Genomic DNA, 12,002 nt, shown 5'->3' on the forward strand with positions numbered 1-12,002 from the left:
TTCAACATGACTAGAACTGGGAGTTGCCGTCTCAAACACAGAGACTAAGAAGTGGGAAAATTAACTGCCCCCCCAAAGGAAAGGGTTGCCCCTCCAGTCCAGGGAAGGCATGAAGCCTAAACTATTGCCTCCCTCACCCCACTGAGAGAAAGGGTTGTCCCTCCAGTCCAGGGAAGGCTTGGGGAATGGAGTCTAAACTACTGCCTCCCTCACCCCACTAAGAGAAAGGGTGAAAACTAGCAAACGGGCATGTTTGCATGATTAAAGGCAGCAAGATTTGCAGATTAAAAACAAAAGTAAGTCACTAATTAAACACAACAAATAAAAATGCAGCTAATATTTCAGGGGCTGTAATAAATTAATACATACTGCTAACAATGCAGGGGATAGTAATGCTACTGGATAACATGCAGCCTTTTGTCTTATTCACAACATAATAAATAATTGCTAATGTTGACAATGGCTGCCATTTAGTCATAAATATTTTGTTATGTTTTTGGGGTTTTTTTTCTCGATCAGAGGGCTGTTGTTGTGGATATAACTCTGCAGTTTACAGAGACCTGAGATAGTTCTGGCACCTACCCAAGTGGGCAATGAATTCCTGAGCAGAGTCAACATACTTCAGCAGCTTCCTCAGGAATTTATAAGCAAACCTCTTCTCAATGGATGAGGCATCCTGCTCCATGTCCTTCAAGCCTCTGAAAAAAAGATACAGTTTGAACAAACCCTGCAACTAGCTTAAACCTTCTCTCTAACAAACACCTCATAAACCTCCCCTGCCCGGCTGCTACTGGCCTTATGAAAAACAAGAACAACATGATCTACCTACAGAGTATGTGCAGCTATGAGCAAACCCTATAGAATTAACTCATTTTGCTTCATAAAGTCAGATGAAACCTGCTGAATAATGTTAACATATTGAATTAAATACAGCTTTGTAGTTTTCCACATACTTAATGAAAACTGAAAAATTTGACATTTCAAAATATTCCAATACACTTGATATAACTTTGTAGTTTCGTTGTTAAATAAAAGATCTTTGGCCACTGATAAGCGCCTCTAGATATCTCTAGAACAGTGGTTTTAAAATTTTTTAGACCCGTACCCGTTTTCCAAAAAAACTAGTCTACCACATACCACCATCTCAGATACAGTCATAATATACCATAATTACTAGGTTTACGTACTTACTGATGTTAACTGAATATATATATATATATATATATATATATATATATATATATATATATATATATATATATATATATATATATATATATATATAAAATGCTTACCTACCAATGTGATGGATGTGCCTGTTTTTTATCACAGATTTCAGTAAAACTACACCCTGATAGGCAAACAATGCAGCCCCTAGACAATGTTATGTTATTTTGTATTTTAAAATGAACGAATAGGACTTCAAGTTACAAAACAATTTAAGTGAGTCATTAAAAAAAAAGAAAAACAGGACTTGATTTGCTGGCTCAGAAGGCACAGGGAAGCAGGAGGGGCTAGAGTTCAACCAATTACTGTTCATGGGAAACTGCTGTTAAACTAATTTAAATAAATTAAAACTAAAAATTTTAATGTAAAATTATTTCAAAATCCAGACCAATAAGTGGCCAAAAGTATCCAAAAACAGGTTATGCTTTTGAAAACAAAACTAGGGTTCTAATTTAAAACAAAATCAGAAAGCAATTCTCAACAAAAGTCGTGCATTTCTACCAACAAATGCAGAAGTGTAGAGAAAACAGACAGGGCATTTTGCATAAAAATTATTTAAAATTTACAAATGCAGGCAGCTTTTAAAAAAAATCTGGTAGCATGCAGAACTATGTGAAGATTGAATAACACATTAAATATGTGGGGTTTTTTTTGTTTTTTTTTAAATTTATTTTATTTAACTCAAATGTCATGGTTAAACACTTGAGCTGGACATTTAAAATGCTATGTGTGTCTTGTGCATCGAATCCAGACAGAATAAGCACATTGTTTTGAAGTGAATATTTCCAAAAACTAAATTTGCTTAAAGTAGAAAGGTGACATTTATATCATGCAGTCAAAAATGACTTTTATGACCTTTACGAATTTAGTAAATTATTTTTAACGTCTATATATTTGTCCACGAAAAAATACGTTTCCCCCCCCCCCCAGAATCAGTCGTCACGTCTGTCGAACAAGTACCCGTGACTCGCAATATGCTATGAACACGATCACTAGGTCTTGAGTAGGGAACTCATTTCAGACACTTCCCAATCCAAGGTCAGGGATTGAAGATATATATATATATATATATATATATATAATATATATATATATATATATATATAAAATTATATATAGTATTTTAGATTTAAATAAGGTATTTACATATAATATACCGTTATATATATATATATATATATATATATATATATATATATATATATATATATATATATATATATATATAGTTTTAAATCCGTGATTCCATTTTTGTAATAACAATAATACCGTGCTTTTGCTTTTATTAGCCTAATAATTAGCGGCGTACAAGCGTAGGCTAATGCAATTACTCGACAAAGGAGTTCTTCTACGAATTAGTCACCAAACACATAAAGCATTGCAAGTAAAGATAACAGTCGTGTGTGCTCCAGCTCCAGCTCCAGCGCAGTGATTTCACTGTCTAAGTAGGGTGGCACAGCTGACTGCTAAACTCAATAATACTGTTATTTAAAAACATAAACTTAGATAAAACACACTGAACTGATTAAACTAAACTACAAGCACTGAACATTTAAACTCCAGAAAGCAAACGTACCTAGTAAATACTACACATTTTTAAAAAACGCAACATCATACAATTATTATAATTTTTTTTTCTTTTTAGCCTACAGACTGCAGGCCACCGCCATGCTATTTAAATATGTAATTTAGCCATGTGTGCGCTCAACGCTCACTCACTGTCAGCAGCCGTTTGGGTGTTTAAGTTAACGTCGCCCAACAGAAAGGAAAGGTACACCAGTACGGTTGTGGTTTATTTGAAAGTAAATTCAACATTGTTAATTCGATAGCTAAGTCGCAAAGTACTACATTGTGGTAATAACTAAATAAATAAAATAAAAATCAATTTCAGGATTTTTCTCGCGTACCCCGAGGTGCACTCGAGTACCTCCAGAGGTACGCGTACCCCAGTTTGAAAACCGCTGTTCTAGAAGTAAAAATCTAATACATGTCATGTGATATGCAAAAAAAAAAACAGGTTATAGAAGTGAAAATATCTTCCCTTTAAGGTGCCTGTGCATTTTTTTTTTTTTTTTTTTTTTTTTTTTTTTTGTAGCTGTGATAGCTTGTTTATTTTTATTTAATAATATGTCATGAAAAAAAAACAAAAAAACAGTACTCTAATTTTGAGTTTCTGAAGATGCATTTTTTTTTTTTTTACTGTATATTCCCAATATGTTAAAGTTTAAAAGTTTAGGAAATTAAACGGCATGCAGCACCCCCATCAGAGATTACCCTTTATAACTGTACCTGGTAATGGTGTAGCCGCTGATCTGCAGAAACTTGAAGAGCTCCTGAGCCTTCTCCCGGTCCCTGGCTTTCTCCTTGGCAGTCAGAGTGTCATAGGGAACCAACAGGGGGTGGCTCCCGCCTCCTGCGGAAAAGTTATTGGAGGAAGAGGAGACTGTTTACTGCTATATAGCGTGGATCTGGGAGATACTGTCATACTAGTTAGGGGGTCATGCTTATACATCTACACACTTCAGTTTAGATTAATAATCATTCAGACAGACACGATATTCATTTGCTTTGCAGTTACTTGAACAGTTTATTTTAGTACAGTTGGTGTTGTTTACAAAATGGGGAGTCCTGTTTTAGCAATACAGAGATTAATTACATGTCAGTTTTGCTGTTTTATTGATTTGTGAATCTGTAAATGTGTAAACAACACAAGTTTGCAGATTATTATTTGTAGCACAGCAAACAGGCTGTCCAGCAGTGAAACATTCTGATTGCGATAAATTCCTATTGCACGGGCAACTTAAATCAACCTAGATTTATCTTTTACAAACAGTTTCTAATTATCAAAGGAAGTAAAAAAAAAAACACTTATTGTTCGTCCATCAAAAGGCTTTTGTGACATGATTTGTCTCAAATATTGTACATGGTATTGGGATAAGAAATAAGCAGACTCTTTTAAAAGGAGATGTCTTATTAACCTCATCATATAATAATGGGACATTATTATTTTCTTGAATTCATGTCTTACCTCTTCCTAATTCTATTCTCTTCTTTTTAGCCCATATGTTATGGTAGTTTTCTGCAACAACATCAACCATTGCCTGTTTGAAATAAACACAGTTTTAGCTGCAACGTCCACCTTGTTCACCGAAAGGTATATATTTTCAAATCCGCACCATGTGTAGTTTCAGATTCTCAGTCAAGTATTACTTCATTATAAAAATGAATAACAATAGATTAGTCTTGATCATAAGGACAGCCACAATGTGAAACTTAATTTAAATTTGGCAAAACCTTCTTTTGATATGCTTCTCAACACACCAGTCTGAACTGCTCTATACTTCTTTTCACTAGCAACGTCTACCAACTTGATCCAGCAATGCCCAACTGGATCCAAGAACCTTAATACTGTATTCCCACCCCAGTGTTAAAACATAAAATAAACATTTACTGGATGAAATGACCACTGGTTTATTTCTAGAAATATTAAAACAGACCCAATAAATCCACTGAAACGTTTAGAGTAGAAGTCTTTCACAGAGTCTTCAATATCAATATCAAACTTAAGTTTACTGAAGACACTGAGACAGACTTCTAGTCGAAACACTTCTAGTATTTCTAAAATGAGCAATGCTTTTACGGAAAGCAATGGTGAAGATGAGATGGGTGTCAAGACTAGAGGGTCCTGCTATAGAAATGGGTACAATGAGTAGAATGTGGTGTAATTTTCAATACAGTTCAGTCATGTTGGGTGGGAATAATTTTCAAGTAAAAGAAATTAAAGAATGTCAATCTTACTGACCTGGAGCTCTCGGGAAAGAACAACATTGCTCATGTCAAGCGGACATGGGCTGTAGCCATTACCCTGTCAAATTAACAAGACATGGGTTAGCGGTGATACAAAACAGGCATGGGTTTTGTATCATTAACAATATATGAAAATTAATTAAACAAAAATGAAAATCAATTTTTAAAAAGTTGCTTTTAGAAAATTCCTTTATACTTTAATCCAGTGATACTGACATGTGTTTATACCTGTAAGAAGAGAGAGGAGTAAGGGGTCTGTGAGTGCTTGTGCTCTGTGCTACAGTGCTGTGTGAGAAATGAGTGGTGTAGGAGTCTGAGCACTTGTATTCTGTGCTACAGTGCTGTGAGAACAGAGCGGCGTAGGAGTCTATGAGCGCTTGTGTTCTGTGCTACAGTGCAGTGAGAAGAGAGTGGAATACCTGTGACGACTGGGAGATCTTGCGCAGTTTCTCACTTTCTCGTTGCTGAAACATGGCATCACCCTCTTTGGTCCTCTCAATATTCCAGCCCATAGCCAACATGCTCTTAAGAGATTCTTTAACAGGCCAGCGATAAATCTCTCGCTCCTGAAAGAAAGGTAAAAAACAGGCACGTCACAAATAAATTCAAACACTATAAAGAAGATTCATCAGTATCATGAAAAAGTAGTTGTGGAGCAAGGTTACCTAATGTAACAATGGGTAGTCCACAAAGCTTTCAGTAACAATACTGGCATCGCTGGATGCTAGGGAGTTTTATTTTAATGTTGAAACGGCCAAAAGAAAACCAAACAATATAAGTGAGAAAAGTTCAAACGAGCACAAAACAAAGGCAAGCAAAGCGCTAGTAAACATTCATACCAATCAACTTTTACTTTCATTAAAAAGATTCCCTTTATCTCAATCTAACTGTTCATATGATCCTAATAATGATTACACCTCTGTCTCGGTTTCAACAAAACCTTCAGTAGCTTTGAGTAAATACTGATTTCATTGAATCCTTTAATTTCTTCTTGCAACAAATAAAAAGAAAAGTGCTAATCGGGGTCTTTGAAACCAGCTGATAAGTTTAGCAGCATTTGATATGATTCTCAATGGAATTACTATTCTCGGGGACCAAGTGTCTGACTGCGCTTTCTTGCTCCTCAGATTTACAGAAATCTAGGCCCACTCAACTCTAACAGACAGCTAAAAACTTCAAAAGGCTTCCTAATGGAAGAGACCAAGGCAGGGACTCGAGTGTGACAATTACCTTCTCTGCTAATGACTTGTACGGCCTCAGCAAAGGATGAGTCTTCAATTTCTCATCAACCGTCTCCCCATATTTCCACCCCCCCACCACCTGTGAATAAACGACACACAGCTGAGTCACAAAATCGACAGAGGGTGCAGTGATGAAACGAGAACTACAGCAGCCTTAAAGTGTTACAGAACCCCCTGCAGTGCTTACAAGAAACACATGACTTTACCTTTGCACAATTTTGTTTTATAACATAGCTGATTGTTTTAAGTTTTTCTTGTATTCACACATCAGAGGTAAATCACCGAGGGAATAACTTCTTTCAACTTTTACACTTTCATCAGGAGAAAGAGATTCTTTTTTCCGAATATCACGATGTATCCAGTTGATGCTCCCTCCTGCAATAACGCTGCTGTTCAGACTGAAATGAGTGCCACAAACAAAAAATAAACATTGTTGCAGGAGAGTGTGATCTGAAAACACTGCAATCATAAAGACATTTTTTTCTCCTGGCGAATGCTCCAGAGTAAATGTTGAAAAATGTATAGCACAGTTGATTTATAAACCATTATGTGTGTTACAGAATTTCTAAAATGTCTGTAATATATTAAAAAATATAACACTGTGACATGGGACACTGCAAAGGTAATATAATGCGATGCTTGTAAACTTTGCAGGGTGTTCTGTAGCACTTTAAGCACTGCAACTTGTGGGCTAGTTGGCAAAGTGGGTTAATTCACAAGCCATCTTAGAAAGAAGGGTGGTTTGCAGTATGTGCTTTTTCAACTGTCAGGCATCTTTTTTATATAGTTTTTTTTACTTATTACCTTTTCAGATGCCCACTTGTCATGAGAGTGTTCGGCATATTTGTTGGCAACGTATTCAATCTTTTCTGGAAGGGAAATGCTGAAAAAAATCACAATCGTTAAAAGTGCTATTATAATTAAAGTAAGCAATGAAACCCGACAGGGTGGGCGGTATTGGGCAATACCGAACAGCCATGGGTGTCATGAGGCCAGACGCTGCAGGCGCCTACCCTAGAGGCTTATTGCGTTTAGAAAATGGACGGCTCAGAGAAATCTGTCCAGGCACTTATGCTGGTACTTTATTTCCTGGTCCTCTATTGAAAGTTAATGTCAAGGGTACCAGCCATGAGATGCCAGGAAATAAAAAGCCAATTTTCTGATAAACAATAAGCAACTGAAGCCATTAGCCAGCAGTACTTGAAAGAACAACACATTTGAAGTTTAACAGCCGACGATAGCAAGATGATTTAAATTTTTAAACTTTTAAAATCACATTGTGTAATCAATATTCAACCTCAAGTTTATTTAGTAAGCAAGGTCTTCCACAGTGCGCTACATTTGGCAAAACAAACAGAATACAAGAAATGTACTGTAACTGATCTGAAAAAATCACCCACAAATGTCATTTAACTCAAGGGTCTGATTTACTAAGTTTACGTAAATAGAAGATGAAAAACGTACGGGGGATTTTTGTAATATATCCTGTCAAACTGAGAAGAACGTTTTTTTTCCCCTTGTAACACCTTCCTGGTTTCACCAACACCTGCGACTTACTTGGAAGTACTAATAGGTTTGGGATCAAAGTTTCCCTGTGCATCCACTGATGCCTGCTTCTCCAGTATGCTGGTAATGCTGGAGTCCACGTAATCGGGAGGCAGAGCCCCGGAGATCGCACTGAGGCAGGGCATGGCCATTTTGAAGAGCTCGGGGTCGTACTTCTGCAGGAATAATAGGGACTGATCGGAGGAGTTCAACAGAGAAACACACAGAGGATTAGTGACAGGCGAGAACACAGCAAGTACAGCTCCACAGGTATTAACAGCAGCAGGAAGTATGCAACGTGCTGAAAAGCAAAAAGCCCAGTGCGGTTTCAATGCTTGTGTGATTTCCATGCTTCCTTACCACTATAGTAAAAAGAGAGGTGAAGCTCTCACAATCTTCTGACACTATGTTGGACTGACTGTGCACAGTATTACATGCTAAAAAGGCACAGTTAAAATGCCATCAAGGTGTTATTTGTGTACTTGTTGCTCTTTAAGACTCAATTTGTTACTTAATTAATAATTTCATGCAAATGCATGCCACCGTCAAGTTTCAACTATTAAAACTTAATTCAATACTGTTCTCCTGTGACAAAGAGCGAATGAATCTGAATCAACAATCTCCCTCTTGACCTGTGAGAGTACTGCACAGCAGGAATTACGTGCCCTGTACTGAATGGTTTGGCAGTTCGTTCCGGGGGCAGTCGGAAGCCGGCCATTCAGGAAAGAGACGACGTCGCGGTAAAAGGAGTCATTGCCCTAGTACAGTGAGCGAAGTTTCATTCATGAATTGGAGGAGACGTGAATGAACCAGCTATCGGAGGGGGTGGGGCTATGGGTACTTTAGAAGGACGTCGTGATCAGTTCCTTTGTTGTGGTTGATAGGAGGAAACGAGGACTGCGTTTTGAGAGTTAAGTGGGTGTTTGTTTTGCAACCGTGTGTGTTTTCTGTCGGCAGAGTGATCGAGCACGGAGTTGGGAGCTGCAGCCTTGGGGCCAGCGATTCACTTGAACTTCACTGCACCTGCACTTAACCAACATCACTGTTTCAGCACCACACCTACACTAAGAGCACTGTCCAGAGACGTGTCTGTCTGTGTTGTGGTATTATTATTTCGGGACTGTAACCCCTTGTTTTGGCGCTGGTGATACCCATTGTTAGGTAGAGCCAGCTTTATTATTTCTGAACGGTGAAAGCGGTTGAGGAATTAAACCGTGAACCGTGAACTTTGTGTCTGTCCTTGTTTGGAGCACCTGCATCACCCTCTCACTACGCACAGCAACCCACACGTTTACACCCCCTACCAGGATTGACAAAACTTCTTTGCCATTAACTTCAGGGTGATGTTAGTAAAGCGTGTTAAAACAACCCATATTTAGCAATAGTAATTAGATGTGTAATGCATTTCAATATTTACAGCTGAAATACCAATAGCATACCTTTTGAAACATTTCTAATAAAATGTTACATTTAAAACTTAGTGTTGTGCTTTAAAAACAAACATGCCGTCTGTATTAGTAATGCAAACCAGAAGTTATTATCAGGATGTATTGTGACACTGTACCTTTTGAGATAGAGCGTCAAAGATTCCCCAGAAGAGCTTTTTGGTGAGGAGCACCTCCTCCTCAGAGGCCATGCCATAGCTCCCCCAGCCCATGGGGAGGCAGTAGTACTTCCAGCTCCGCTCGTAGTGATTGGTTAGCAGCTGAGGAGGAACACAAGTGCTCTGTTACACAACAGTACAAGCTCTATCTACTAAGGGCTCGGCCCGGTTCAGAAGAGTGGTCGTGTTAGACTGTGTGGTTGCAATTGGACCAGAGGCTATTCAAATATAATAATATTGTTCTATTGTTGTGGATATGGTGCAATATTTGGAAGCTCCTTTTCATTTAGGATATATGCACTGTGAAGGTGTTAGGTAAATCATAAGGAGGGCAGTTCATCCATTAATTTAAACACTTAATATATATAGAACTCAGTGCTGGGGAAGTTATTTTTACAAAGTAATCATTTATAGTTACAAGTTACTTGAACAGAATTGCAATTGTAACAGTAACTAGTTACTGTTATAATTAGAAACAGTTACTTTACAGGCACAGTTTACATTTTACAGAGATATTTTTTTCTGAAAAAGGAACCATAACAGTAATTAGTGAAGTTACTGAAAAAATATTATATACAGTGATGTGTTTCGTATAATGGGTAAATCTCTTTCCATTTAACAGAGGAATCTGTGTACGAACCTTCAGGGGCATCTTGCAATACTCAGTCAGCAAAGGCACGTCAAAGACCAGGCGACGCAGAAGCTGCTGCAACATCGAGGGCCGCAGGTAGCTACAAGAAAGAAAGCAGGAGAATCAGAAAACAAAGAGGGACCAACAGGCTGGTGCACCGTCCACAACAGCCAAGAACTAAACATGGTAGGGCTCTTCCGAACAGACTAGTTTTCTATCTATACGTCTTGCTGTCTCACAGCCTCATATTCAAACTCTAATCTCTGGATCTCTGCTCTGGAGCCCCAGTAACTGTCAGGGAGTAGAGGTTTCAAAAGCTTACCTACAAATACCCAGCAAGCATTCCTCGATTGCGTCCCTCTGTGCTTTGGTGAGCGAGCGGCCCTTGGAGAGCCTGTAGATGGTGTGCAAGGTGGAGTCTATCAGGGAGGCGTGGTGCTCTGTGCCGGCGAATTGGGGAGCGCAGCGAGTGAGCAGGTGCAGCACGGCCGAGCAAATATACCTGTTCATAGCCAGAGCCATCTCAGTGGTGCTCAGAGCCTCCTGCAGGGGCAGAAACGGGAAACTGTGAACATGTTCTTAATTTTAACTGGGAAAAACATTTTGTCACGGTGGCTGCTAGGACAGGTATCACTCTGAAGGTCGTAACAGTTTTAGAAGTCCTCAGTCACAACAATGCATTTTAAACTAGAATAACGAAGGCCAAATTGCAAATATTGCCACCATCATCTAAACTAGGGCTGTCCAGTGGCTTTTTTCTAAATATCCCATTTCAAGTTTGAAAAGATAATCTTAGGTAGCAGCACATACGTTTCAAATGCTGCAAAATGTACGGTTAACATGCAACAAGATTAACGAGCAGAAAAATACTGAAGCAGCGAATTGTAGTCTTGTGCTACTATTTAATCAGCTTTTAAGGAGATTTTGAAATACTAAAAGAAATTTAGTATTCAATGACAAATGTAACGAAACTAAATTATTGATGTATTTGTGTGTAAAGATGCACATACAACAAGGATTTAAGTTTTTTTTTTATTATTATTTGATTCCAATAATCAAAAGTTACACAAATGTTGCTAAAATATTACCACTTAAACATTATAATGTAGCACCTAGCTAAAAACAGAAATTAAGTAGTGATCAATGACCTAATCTTATGGAAGAAGCACCAGGCATGGGATGGTCAGTCGTCAGGGCAGGACTCAGGTATGCTTCGTGGAAATCACCTCCAAGTGCTGCTTTTTTATAGTCTCTACACCCCTTTGCATGCAAAGCTTGTTTTTTGGCTTTCCTCTGTGTATCAGCAACATTTTGAACAGACAACTATTACCTTCAGGGTGAGTTCTGTCCATTCGATTGACCTTTTCCCAGGCAGTAAAACATTATTTCCCTGACAGCAGAATACACTGCCCACATAACTGCAGCACAGCTGTCTCTCAAATCATAGCTTTGTTCTTACAATATTTCCATCAACGCTTTCCATACACAAACGTTTCAACCAGGTGTCTTCAAATTGCAGCTCCTCCTTGACTCACCGTGTCGAGGGAGGCTGAGGCCCTGAGGTCCGGCAGGAAGCCCACCTCCAGCAGATGGAGCAGGAAGCTCTGGTCCTCGACCCCATAGACACGCTCCAGGAACAGCACCATTGGGGCCTTGTGGTCAGGACAGAAAGTACCAGACATGTCAGGCTCAGTGACGGAGCCATCTGACGGGAAAGAGGAACCTTATCAATGAAACAACACGACAAAGCAGGGAAAGAAAATGCATGCTGAAAAAAAAAGAACACAAGGTGCTAAGTTATGATACCTAGCAAGGAAGGAATTATGAACCAAACAATCTTTCCAGTGCTCTTCATTTATACTGAATTTACTGCAATGTGTTTTTTTTTTTTTTTATGTACCATGCTAGGAGTTTGAATGAGTTCTAATGTGGACAGCTTGTAGGGCAT

General features: G+C 38.4%; 1 protein-coding gene across 11 annotated transcripts in view; it reads right to left on the reverse strand.

Moving 5' to 3' along the window:
* LOC121329961 (ryanodine receptor 3-like) overlaps positions 1 to 12,002 on the reverse strand; it is a 121,483-nt gene that overhangs the window by 51,063 nt on the left and 58,418 nt on the right. For 7 of the 11 annotated variants that reach the window (XM_041276099.1, XM_041276105.1, XM_041276100.1 and 4 more), the window contains exons 37-48: positions 11,590 to 11,759; positions 10,377 to 10,597; positions 10,064 to 10,154; positions 9,385 to 9,525; positions 7,833 to 8,014; positions 7,080 to 7,158; positions 6,265 to 6,354; positions 5,454 to 5,600; positions 5,030 to 5,092; positions 4,256 to 4,328; positions 3,517 to 3,640; positions 583 to 698 (exon numbers count right to left, since the gene is read on the reverse strand). In XM_041276099.1, coding sequence (XP_041132033.1) covers positions 583 to 698; positions 3,517 to 3,640; positions 4,256 to 4,328; positions 5,030 to 5,092; positions 5,454 to 5,600; positions 6,265 to 6,354; positions 7,080 to 7,158; positions 7,833 to 8,014; positions 9,385 to 9,525; positions 10,064 to 10,154; positions 10,377 to 10,597; positions 11,590 to 11,759 — 1,497 coding nt within the window. The remainder of the gene's footprint in view (positions 1 to 582; positions 699 to 3,516; positions 3,641 to 4,255; positions 4,329 to 5,029; positions 5,093 to 5,453; positions 5,601 to 6,264; positions 6,355 to 7,079; positions 7,159 to 7,832; positions 8,015 to 9,384; positions 9,526 to 10,063; positions 10,155 to 10,376; positions 10,598 to 11,589; positions 11,760 to 12,002) is intronic. The other 4 variants (XM_041276108.1, XM_041276106.1, XM_041276107.1 and 1 more) reach the window with 1 other exon arrangement.

The sequence above is a fragment of the Polyodon spathula genome, chromosome 17 (assembly GCF_017654505.1).
Source record: "Polyodon spathula isolate WHYD16114869_AA chromosome 17, ASM1765450v1, whole genome shotgun sequence".
Taxonomy (NCBI): Eukaryota; Metazoa; Chordata; class Actinopteri; order Acipenseriformes; family Polyodontidae; genus Polyodon; species Polyodon spathula.